At 31.3% G+C, this 13,097-nt stretch overlaps 1 protein-coding gene across 1 annotated transcript in view; it reads right to left on the bottom strand.

The window, feature by feature from the left end:
• LOC117167494 (host cell factor 2-like) overlaps positions 1 to 13,097 on the bottom strand; it is a 102,965-nt gene that overhangs the window by 10,679 nt on the left and 79,189 nt on the right. Inside the window, exons 3-5 of the mRNA XM_033352476.1 lie at positions 6,296 to 6,452; positions 3,560 to 3,856; positions 855 to 1,165 (exon numbers count right to left, since the gene is read on the bottom strand). Of these exons, the coding sequence (XP_033208367.1) occupies positions 855 to 1,165; positions 3,560 to 3,856; positions 6,296 to 6,452 (765 nt within the window). The remainder of the gene's footprint in view (positions 1 to 854; positions 1,166 to 3,559; positions 3,857 to 6,295; positions 6,453 to 13,097) is intronic.

The raw sequence follows: 13,097 nt of genomic DNA, 5'->3' as shown, positions 1-13,097 counted from the left end.
ACCTTTCATTAGTTTAAAATTCCTCTATCTCAGTAGAAACATAATCTTTTTGGTAAGAATTTTTACGATTTTCTTACAAATTCTTTAAAATAAAAATTTTTCTGAAAAAGATCTTCTTAGCACGAAGCGACTAGTGAGATCGATAGAGGAATCTTTTTTCAAAAATACACACTGTCTTTAGCAAGGTCTTACGTATTATTCAAGTGAAATTTACAAGGAATCTATGGTGAGGATCTATAATGAATCCGTTATTTGAGGAGTTAACTTAGATCGATAGTGTCGATATTCATTTTCACGGTTGGTGACCGCTATCTCGACTAATCAGTCATTACTATCTCCTATGATATTATAGATTGCTTGTGAATTTGACTTGTATAAAACGTAATACCTTGCTAAAGACAAGGTGTCTTTCTGAAAAAAAATTCCTCTATCGACCCTTCTATTAGCTTAGTAGTAACAGAACACGGCCGGAAATCGAAATTCGATTTCCAGCGTAGCAAAGGAGTAGATCTTTTTTCATAAAAATTTTAATTTGAAAAGTTTTAATTCATAGCTCAATCTAGTCTGACAAGACGATGAGAATCTCTCTTATTTGAGGAGTTAACTTAGATAGTGTTGATTTCCATTTGCAAGGTTGGTGATCGATATCTCCGCTGATCGGTCGTTACTATCTCCTATGATGCTACAGATTCCTGACAAAATCATTTATTTGTTGTTGTTGTGAAAATTAATTTTTTAACACAAAGTTTAACTCTTGAATTTCTGCTGGACTTTTCCCTGAGTTGTTATTTGTGGACAAGCCCTAATCTAATAAACATTCATCTTTGCTAGAGGAAAATTTCTTTTTGACTTACATCATTGGAACTCTCTTCTATGTCGTCGTGACCACTTAGTACAGAGTAGCTGCATTTATTGGGGTGACTAAGCCTCGATAAATTAATTTGCGACAGCTTTGAAATCTCCTTAAGAAAACTAGGTCTTGTAGGCGCCTCATTGGGTGATATTCTGCCGCAAGGACCTCTGGGCCTTTGACTTCTTGGCCTAGGTTTCGAGTTGTCCATACTAGTGCCACGAATTACAAGCTCGGAAACGGCAAGAGCGACGCTTTCCGCTCTTGGTTGAGGCTTTGGTCCCGGAACTGCTAGTTTCTCCCACGTTTCCGTTCCTACGTTTTTCATCAAACAGAAGTATTTCAAAAGAATATTCAGGGTGATTGCAAAACTTTCTTTTCAAAATTCCCTGACTTTTTTCTGACCATTAATACTTAAAGACCAAAATCCTAATCCTGTATGATTTTCAATATGAAATATTTAAAAATAGAATAAAACAATTTTAAATTTATCTATTTTTATTCCCCATCCTATTCATTCTCGTCCATTTTCCCTCTTCTATCGCCTATTTCCCGCTCCAACCTATAATTCCCCTTTTCTCACTTCACCACCTTTCACTTACCTTAGTTTCACCCTTTTCCGCTGTTATCAATCCCTGCCTTCCAATCACCACACTTTTATTCTACCCATCCTCTCAGATGTCCTTCCTACCCCTTCCCTTATCTACTTACCCACACTTCCACTTGCCCCTCACTTCCTCTCACTTTCCCTACTTCTCCTAACCTCATTTCCCTTCCTAAAAAAAGTGCGACGGAAGAACATCTGACCGAAACTGTAAGGGTTTCTGTCCGCTGCAATACGCCTACAAAAAAGTGTTCTGCAGCATATTACGACGTTAATTAAGTATTTGAAATATGCCACTCAGCATATCACTACATCCCCTCACCCTCTATCTGAATCTAATCCTACCGTATTATCCTCTGCTCTTCCTCTCTATTTTACTACCCGTCCCCACTTTACTTCTTATTTATATGTCCCCACCCTCACTATCCCCTTACCCACTTCTTCTTTCCTACTCTTATACTTTTCATTCCATTCTCCTCCTAATTCGTATCCGAGAAATTAGTCAAAGTAGGTGCCGCACGCATACGAAACAGGGCTTCGTAGCCTATTAAGATGTTGATTAAGTCTCACAGATTTCCTCTCATATACCTTCCATAGACTTCTCAACTTCGCTTCACGGACTTCCCCTCTCGTCCCTATCACTTACTTATTTTCTTCGGTTTTGTCTCCCTTAGTCATCCTTAATTCCTCCTCTCATTACTTCTACAAATAACACTCCCTTTCCCCTACATCCTTTCCCCAAACATCACCTGCTCTTCACTACTCACCTGAACTATCCTACTGGCCCTCCATCACTTCACTTTACTACCCTCCCACATTCTCGGTCATTTCCCCTAGTTCCACTCGCTTCGTCTATATCCTCTCTCCAATTTCCCTTTAGTTCCCCTCACTTCCCCTACTTGTTCTCTCTAATTTCCCATGATTCCTCCTACTTCCTTACGCCACATTTTCCCTACTTTATCTCCCATAATTTCCCCTACCACCTGCTCCATAATTTCCCCTCTCTTTCCTTCTTTTATCAACATTCAACTTCTCTCGCTTCTATTAATGTGCGTTATGTTCTTTTGAATTAAAAAGAAAATAAAAAAGAATTAGATAAAATTTAGAAGAATACCAGGTTAGTTTCATCGGATTCCGCATGAATTCATAAAACCTAGAAAAAATGTGAGTCAAATTTAAAATAATTAAAATAAAATGGAAAAAATAAGAAGAATTTAATTTAGTTCAGTAAATTTGGAGTAAATTTGGAAATATGTAAAGGAAATGAGAAGAATGATTCGAAAATCATAAAAATTCATCGTAAATTAAAAAGAAACTTTGTGTAAATTAAAAAGAATTCGAAAATATGAAAAAAATCATTAAGTTCAGTAAGTTTAAAATGAGTTTAGAAAAATGCGAGCGAACTCTAAATAAATTGATGCAATGCCTAAGAATTAAAGGTGAGTTTAAGAGACTTCAGGATAAATTAATCCGAAATTCACGATCAATTTATAAGAATTTCAATGAATTGCAACAAAATAATTGAAAATCTCTTCAACTATTTAAATCTCTACACAGAACCCCTTATTTCTTATTAATAAAAGCATTCAAATATTATAAAATCCAGAGAAATTCTATAATATCACGTATTTCCTGAAATCCTGGAAAAATTTTTTAAATGCCTTAAGAGCTCTGAAGTTCACTTAAAATAATTAAAATCCTAGAAAATTTTCTAAAATCGTTTGAAATCTTCAAAAATACCCTATAAGGTTAGATGTGTTATATAATCTTACAATATTTTCTTAAAATTCAAAGAAATTCTTTATAATGCCCTTAAATATTATAAATTAATTAAAAAATTCAAAGTCACTTTTATTTTAGAGAATGAAAAGAATTCGATTTGAGAAAAAAGTGACGAAAGGTGACTGCGTGGTAGTCCTGATTCTTCTTGACACTAAGTGTGCTTCTTATAGAAATTTCCTCAATTTTGCACTTTTTTTAAATTCACGATTCCCAAGTTTCCAAGTTCATTTGACCTGTGGCGATCCTGACCATATTTTAGAACACAAAAAAGACTAAAGGGGTAAGTAAAAAATACTTTTTCATTTTTAAATGTGAAGACCTACCAAAATGAAACCTCCAAAGTTCATTGGTAGCCAGTCCTCCACTCTCTCCGCCAAAAATCAGCATACAACTTGGTAATCTGCAGGCGGCATGTCCATGCAGAGGTCCCGGTCCTGGCTTATTTTTCAATATACACCAGGAGGCTGTATTAACATCCCAACGCCAACAATCACTTCTTTCTTGCAGATCCGTCATTCCACCATAAACATACATCGCATCTCCATGCAAAACTGCAGAGTGTTTGTGTCGAGCAGCTGGTCCACATTCGCTTGACGATAAAAGGTGCCAGGATTCAGTTTCTGAAAATTGTTTAAAATTCCAAATTAAGTAAACATTAATCTTTAAATGTTTAATATCTAACTTAAAACATAAACAATTTTTAATACATTATCAAATAAATTTTTGAACATTATGTTAAAAAATCCCCTCCCCACATTGCCCATTAGATCCCCTACTTTCCCATTTCCCCCGACTTCCTCTGTTTTCCCTCCATTGATTTTCCCTCATTCCTCCTACTATCCCACCCATCACTTCTCCTACTCCCTTTTATATTATTCACCCTCAATACCTTTATTCCTACTTTTCTCATTTCCTCTCAATTCCCAACACTTCCACTACTTCTCCTCCTTTCTTTACTCTCATTTTTCAACACTTGTCCTACTGCAACTCTCATTATTTCTTCTCACTTCTACTGCTCTCTCTCTCTCTCTCTTAAATTCCCCTTACTTCTTCCAAATATCGTACCTTCCCCTAGTTTCTTCTTACTTTTTCCGCTACACCTTACCTTTCCCCTCTACCTACGGTCCTATCATTTCCCCTCACTGTCTCCACTTCTTCTTGCCTCATTTCCTCTCACTTCCTTAACTCCTTATTTCTTCACTTTGCTACTCCTCCTTTATTTCTTCTACTCAGGCGAGCACGCAAGCATGAGCAAACAAAAGTGGAGCGGGCTATAAGGAATTATTTCCCACCCACCGCCAGCCACAAAATCGGCACTATAGAAGAATTTCACTGTACATTGAAAATAAATGAATTTCAAAATAAATTGTGTTATTTATAAATAAAAGCGTTGAAGATTAAATAACCTATAATTAAAAGTGTTTGAAATTGAGACATTTTTATTCTGAAATTATTAAAATTAACAAATTTCAGACGGAAACTTTTAAAATTAGAAAATTGCATTTAAAAGTAGTTAAGATGGTATTCTTTTTAATTAAAAGTGGTCAACATTGGACAATATTATTTTAAATAAAAGAATCTTGAAATTGAATGATTTCAGATCAAAATTTCGAAAAAAGCGCAATTTCAAAACCTTGAAATTCAACTATTTTTATATTTTCATTTTAGAATTTTAAAAATTGGATGACTTAAAATTTAAAGAAAAGAAGATTTATTATTTCTCATTAAAAGCGTCCAAAATTGAATAATTTAAAATGTAAATGTTTCAATCTTTTCATTATTATTATTAAATTTTAATTACTTCTACATTAGAAATAGCATAGTTTCATATTAAACTCGATTTGAAGAAAGTGACCAATTGAGTTTTTTTGAAAAATAATACTTCCTCGACTTTTTCACTAATTTTAATATAGGATGTTGGCATGTATTTAACAATAGGAGGTATTATTACAAAAAAATTTACTAATACCACAAATATTTTTCTGGTTGCCATTATTATTTGTTTATGAAATATATATATTGATGATTTTCTTAACGGTATATGTTTCATTTTTATTTATAATACCGCAGAGAAACCTAAAGGAGACACAAATTTTGACATGCAATGTTTAGGAAACTGATTTATTCACTTCCAGCAAAAATTATCATCTACTGAATCGTTTGTAAACTGTTTCTTTAAAACGGTTTTTTGCTTCTCCTTTGAAATTGTATTGATCTTACTTTAAAATGTTAATTAATTTAATTTAAATCAAAATCATTCAACATTAAAATTCGCAACTTGATAATTGTAACCATTCAAAATTAATTCATTATAAAAATACCCTTAAATTAGACGGTTTATTTTTTAAATTTCATTAAATTTCTAAAATCTTCTAATTTTTTAGGCTTGAATTTCAGAAATTATTTTCCTAATTTTGCAATTTGTTTTGAAGTCATTTTGGCGGTACTGAATTCGAAATTCTCGAACTACAAATCCTTTGAACTGAAAATTATGTAGCTATCAAATCTTCCAATTTGATATTCTATGATTTCGAATAATTTTAATAACCAGGTCATATCGTCCGTTTAAAATTAAGACCAAAGAATAGTGAAATTGTTGTGAAATTTTTAATATTGGGATTTGAAACTACAACATTGTGAAATCTGAAATTAAAAACATCAAAAAATTGCGAAATTCTAAATTTAATTAAATCAATCTAATTCAAGCTTATGTAGCAAAAATGACTTAAGTTTTATAACCTCAAAACTTAAACTGTTTCATAATTGCGCTTTCAAAAATACAATTATTATAAACCTTTAAAGTTTTATTATTCTGAAAACTTAAAAAATTATATGCTTTTTAATTGGAAACTTTTTAAATAATAAATTAAAGTTGAAGTGATATAAATTAAACAATTCCAAACTTTGTTTAAAAATAAATAATTTCTAAACATTATAGAAAAAGTCGCTAGAAGAAAAACACGAGAAAAGCGAGCGGAAACGAAGCGGTTTCAATTTAAACAAAATTATTGTCAATTTTATTTATTATTAATTTTCTATATAATTTAAAATTATTATACCAAAATGCAATGCCCAAAGCTCGGAAGAACTTCCTCGCAAATCCTGGTATCCACCGTAAATTAACATCTGCCCCCGATGCACCAAAGCTGTGTGGCCTCTGCGTCCTCTGGGAACTGCGCATCCCCTCTGAGCTCTAATTTTTCTCCACGAATTAGTCTGAAAATACAAGAAAAAAAATCGTTACTCAAAAAATAATTTTCTTTTTGATCAGGTTGCTTAGTTGAAGTAAAGACAATTGCAGGATTTTCCAAAAATCACCCTTCATAGATGGTCATATCCGAACTCGGAAAAATGTATCGCCTAATTATATTTAAACCCATTTCCTGTACTTAAAAGACACCTGTTCATAATTTTGAATTACCCTGTTTGTCAAAACCTATCTTTAATTGTATGCAACCCCATTTCCCGTGTTACAAATAAACACCCGTTTATATTCAGTCACACCCCGATTCGTAAAAAATATCCACCCCATTATATTTTACCCCATTTACAGTATTTAAAAAACTACCTGTTCATAATAAGTCACACGTCAGCTTGTTCAAACTTATCTCTCAATTATACTTAACTTCTCTTCCAGGGCTTAGGAAACAACTTTTTTTATAGTTTGATATACTTTAATTTAGCAAAATCTACCTCAAAATTATATTTGACCCTCTTTCCACTCTTTAAAAGAAATTACCTGTTTATGGTAGACTATATTCAATATCGGTCATTTCTATCAATTAGAATTGAACCCATTTCCAGTATTTGGCAACTGCACTGTTTTACAGATGTCATACTTAACTCGGAAAAAAATTATCTCTTAATTATATTTAACCCTATTTCCAATATTAAAAAAATACCCGTTTATTACGGGCCATACACCAAATCAGCCAAATCTTCCTTTCCATAATATTTGACCCCATTTCCAGTATTTAAAAAGCACCTTCTTTGGATCCTATACCCTAACTCAGGAAAATCGACGTCAAAATTATGTTTCACCCTACTGCCAGTATTTTAAAGAAACTTATTTTTCATATAATAGCCCATAAACCACATCGGCAAAGTAAACCTGTCAATTCAATTATGTTTGAAGCCATTTTCAGTACTTGAAAAACCCGCCTGTTTACAGTCAGCCATACCCTAACTAGAAAAAATTTTCTCCTGAATTATATTTGACTCGACCTTGGAACAATCTACCTCTCAATTAAATTTAACCCAATTTCGATAATTTAAAAAAACATCCGTTTATAGTGGGCCACATGCGAAATCGACAATGTTCACCTCTCAATTATGTTGGACCTCATTTTCAGTATTTAAAAAACACCTTTTTATAGTTGGCTATACCCTAACCTATTTTCAGTACTTTAAAGAAACCTCGTGTTTATATTAGCCCATCAACAAACCGGTAAGGATCAACTCTCAATCATATATGAACCCTTTTCCAGAATTAAAAAAACGACCAGTTTATAATAGGCCATAAATCAAGTCGGCGAATACCATTTCTCAATTATATTTGACCCCATTTCCAGTATTAAAAAAGGCCACCCGCTTATAGTTGGTCGTAGATCAAGTTGGCAAAATCTATCCTCTCAATTACATTTGACACTATTTCCAAAAATTTGAAGGAACCACTTGTGTATAGTTGCCATACCGCGTACACCCACTCGGACCATGTTACCTCTCAATTCTATTTGACCCCATTTCCAGTATTAGAAAATAACATTCGATTATAGTTCGTCACACACCAAGCCGGCCAATACAATGTCAGAATTTTATTTGACCCCATTTCCAGTATCTAAAAACGATAGGTTCATAGCTGGCCGTAGACCAAGTCGGCCAATAGTACCTCTCAATTTTATTTGACCCCATTTCCAGTATTAAAAAACCAAAGGTCCATAATTGGCCATAAACCAATTCGGCCAATATTATTTCTCAATTATATTTGACTCAATGTCAGTATTAAAAAAAAACACCCGTTCATAATTGGCCACACATAAAATCAGCAAAATCTATCATATCAATTATATTTAACACTCTTTTCATTTAAAAAAATTGTATTGGACCCCATTTCCAGTACTTGAAAAAAACAATCTGTTTATAGTTGGCCATACCCCAACTTTGACAAATTTAAGTCACAATTATATTTTACCCCATTTCCCATATTTAAAAAATGCCCGTTGAAATTGGGCCATACATCAAAGTCGGTGAATACCATTTCGCAATTATATTTGACCCCATTTCCAGTATTAAAAAAGGCCACCCGCTTATAGTTGGTCGTAGATCAAGTTGGCAAAATCTATCCTCTCAATTACGTTTGACACTATTTCCAAAAAATTGAAGGAACCACTTGTGTATAGTTGCCATACCGCGTACACCAACTCGGACCATGTTACCTCTCAATTCTATTTGACCCCATTTCCAGTATTAGAAAATAACATTCGTTTATAGTTCGTCACACATCAAGCCGGCCAATACAATGTCAGAATTTTATTTGACCCCATTTCCAGTATCTAAAAACGATAGGTTCATAGCTGGCCGTAGACCAAGTCGGCCAATAGTACCTCTCAATTTTATTTGACCCCATTTCCAGTATTAAAAAACCAAAGGTCCATAATTTGCCATAAACCAATTCGGCCAATATTATTTCTCAATTATATTTGACTCAATGTCAGTATTAAAAAAAAAACACCCGTTCATAATTGGCCACACATAAAATCAGCAAAATCTATCATATCAATTATATTTAACACTCTTTTTATTTAAAAAAAAACCACTTGATTATAGTTGACATACAGTATATCCCAATTCGGAAAACTGTACCTCTTAATTACATTTAACCCTATTTTCTGTATTAAAAAACATCCGTTTATAATTGGCCATCCGTCAGTTTGTTAAAACATTCCTCTCAATTGAATTCAACCCCATTTCCAGTATATGAAAAAACCACCTGTTTATAGTTGGTCACAACCCAACTCGAAAAATCCGAATTGTATTGGACCCCATTTCCAGTACTTGAAAAAAACCACCTGTTTATAGTTGGCCATACCCCAACTTAGACAAATTTAAGTCACAATTATATTTTACCCCATTTCCCATATTTAAAAAATGCCCGTTGAAATTGGGCCATACATCAAATCGGCAACATCGATTGTCTTTTGTGTGTTTGTGTCTGTGTGTGTGCGGAAGTTCATTTTCATATACTATCAATTATGTATATATGTAGTAATTCTAATTTTTGAGAATTCTTAAATTTTAAAAGTTATTTGCTCTTTTACACAGTTAAGAAAATGAAACTTAAGCCGAACGAAAGCTAAAATTCTCAAATAATGTAATTTTTTAAATAAATTCACTAAAAGATATAAAAGAAAAAAGTCAAAAACGCCAATACCTCTCAGGTAAAAAGCAAGAATATTTAAGAATGGCCTAAAATAGACGTTATTCAATTTATTGAATTGAATAATCTTATTTTATAATAAAGTTAATTAGTATCTAAATAATAAATATAAATATAGAATATAAATAAATTCAAGGATAAAAGTTTGGAAATAAAGAAAGGAAATCAAAGAAAATCAATCAGTTTATTTGACAATATTATTTTTTTATGTAACAAAATATTTATAAATTTATAATGAAGAACAAAAAAAAGAAATATTATGAAAATCTTCATTGGTTAACTTTTTATACGTTGTACAACTTGCTTCTTGAAGTTATCTACGTATTAATTACTTTCGTTGTATGATTACAATATTCAGTTCAATAAATTAAATAATGGCCATTTTAGGTCATTTTTGCACATTTTACTCGTAAGTAGCCGAATTCCGCTGATTTTACAGCATATACATGTGTACTGATTGCAATCAGCAGTATACTTTTTGCTGATTCAGATTTAGAGAGTAAGTTCTAAATATAGAGTATCTAATTCTCGCTTGGCCAGAAAGAACTTTCTCTTCCGTAATACTAAAAAAATAGCAGGACAACGGAACCATTGCTGAGGGGGCCCTAATTATCCAATGTCAACGATAAATTCATTTCCGTTGCACTATTTTACATGTAAATCTAATTTTTTTTATTCAGGAGCTAAATTGAAACTAATTTAATTACTTTTACCGTAAAAATAACATATTTAAGCTTTAGGTTTAAAAAATCCACTGTTTCTTTGACAAATGGTTCCCCTCGGTAAATGATGAAGTAAGATTGATCTATATATTTTTTCTAGAGAAAAATCAAGAAATTATTTCCTGTCATTCGTTGGATATTTTGAAAGAAAACCAACGTTTATTTTGCTTAATTCACCTAAATTGTTTTCTTATTTAAAAATGTTTTCCGTGGTAAACAATACACACGATTATTTAATCCCTATGCACACACAATATGTATGGGCGCAGAAGAGGTGGCAGATATCGTTTATTCGAGTGAGCGATAAAGTTCATCATGTTTTACCGAAGCAAAAGTTTTGGGTCATTCTCAGTGAATTTAGATTTCTTTATATATCGAAACATCTAAATGAGAGTTATATGCATAAAAAATATGTTACAATATAAAATAATGTCCGATAATAATTCTAAAAAGTTAGTTGCTGTCACTTTATTTCTAATAATTAAACATTTATCTTCATTATTTCAATATTTAGAATACCTTTAATAACAATAATTTTTTATGAATAGTCCCAAATTGATTAGTTTAAAATTTTATTTTATCAGGCAGCACAATTTTTCATTTTATGGATTTGAATCAAATTTGATTGTTAAGGATTAAGCCAAGAAAACGTGATAAATTTATTTTTGGAAAAAATTGATATGTTTGTTTCTGTATTAGAATATCTTCTAAATAAAATTTTAGAAAACTTTAAGTTTTTATTTTTCAAATAAAAATACAGTGATAATTTATTTAATTATCTTTTGATTTCTTATGTTGACAAGAAACAGCAACTTTAAATCATTAGAACATGAATAATCATTGACATAATATGCTTTTACTGAATCAAAAGTGAGTAAATCTATTTTCATTTTATCAAAAACTTCAAGGCATTGTTAAATAAAAAGGTATCTATTTCTTCCTTAATTTAATAGCCTGAATGATTATAAGAGCCCATTTATATTATATTTTAATCATTTGATTTTAAACTACAATGTATCCTTCATGTTATATTCAACATGAATAACACAGCCACACAAAAGAATAAAAGTGTGCGAAGCCCAAAAAGCGACCTACATAATTTTGAAGTATTGGTCTAGATTAGTAAAAATAAAAAATTTGTTACTTTTCTTATCAGCAGTTTTTTTATTCGACCTTAAATTTTTAGTCGAGGTTGAACTCTTCTAAATTGGCTACTTAGCGTTTTGAATTGTTTTTCAAGCTTATTGAGTTCATATTTTCATTGCTTTTATTTTAAAAGATATTTTCTCTAGTTTAGGTGGTGACAAAAATTCGTTGTAAAACTTAATAACAAGAAAATTATAATGTTTTAATATGACTAAAATTGTTCTCATAAACAGCTGCGACGACCTAAACTTGAAAAAATCTTTGATTAATGTCTATGATAAGAATTAGATCTTATTTCTTCCATCCTTTCTTTCCAAAAGTAATGTAGAACAACGTGAAATGAAAAAAAAATTTATGAGTAGAAAAAATCTCAAATTGTTTACAAACAAATGAAATTCTCATTAACAAATTTGTTTTTGTAAATTAAGAAGCATATTTTTATAATAAACATTCATAAATAAAAATTTTGACATCACAGTTGTTGATATCCGTTTAGCCGTTTGTGAGAAACATGTCAGTCATATTCAAACATTATAATTTTCTTGTTATTAACTTTTACAACAAATTTTTGTTTGCCACCTAAACTAGAGAAAGTATCTTTTAATATAAAAGCTATGAGAATATCCACTCAGCATCTTGAAAAAACAATTCCAAATGCTAAGTAGCCAACTTAAAAAAGTTCAACCTTGACTAAAAATTAAAGGTAGAATAAAAAAAAACTGGTAAGCAGAAAATTTCAAAATTTTGGATTTCGACTATGCTCGACCAATACTACAAGACTATGTAGGCCGCTCTTTTGGCTCCACTCACGTTTATTTTTTCGTATGTGCCAATAATAAGAATTACAAATAGACTTCATGTATGAAAAGAGTAGCTAAAAGCAAAAATTGGGCATGAAACGGAAAAAATTTTTTTATAAAAAAGAAAACAAATCGAATTTATAACATATATCTAAATAGAAATCTGATACGAATGAAATTAATAAATATCTTAGAAACATGTAGAATCAATCCCGTGAACACTTTCTTTAATCCTGATTACAAAACAAACAAGGATTGAAAAAATATACAAATTTATCTCTTAAAGATTTAGTCTAATACTGGACCTTGCAATACAAAAAAACATTTTTTATAAGATTTATTAATTATTTAATTTACCATTACTGATTAGGGCTTTTTAAATTGGTAAGCATTTTTTACAAAGATGAATATAACGTTCAGCTTCTCTTCTCCAGAAAGAAGTATCGTATCAGACTAAATTTATTCGATCCTAAAATCGATCATGTCAATCCCACGGGTTTTCTAACCGATTCCCATTGTATTACTAAACGTAGGTGGAAAAAAACGTAGGGAACGGAAATTAATTGAATCAGTTTGTTTTAAATTACATCCACTGAATTTCGAATAGTCTTCCTCTCACGACATTCTATACAAGAGCAAAAGAAGATTCAAATGGAAGTTTTACTAGAGTTACTATAGTCCGCAATTTTTAAATTGCAATTTGTGTGTTATAAATTATAATTCTTCAACACGAACATAAAATTTTTTTAAATAGTTC

Source organism: Belonocnema kinseyi, chromosome 2, assembly GCF_010883055.1.
Source record: "Belonocnema kinseyi isolate 2016_QV_RU_SX_M_011 chromosome 2, B_treatae_v1, whole genome shotgun sequence".
NCBI lineage: Eukaryota > Metazoa > Arthropoda > Insecta > Hymenoptera > Cynipidae > Belonocnema > Belonocnema kinseyi.
The sequence above is the reverse complement of the archived record's forward strand: the minus strand, read 5'-3'. Positions and strand labels throughout refer to the sequence as shown.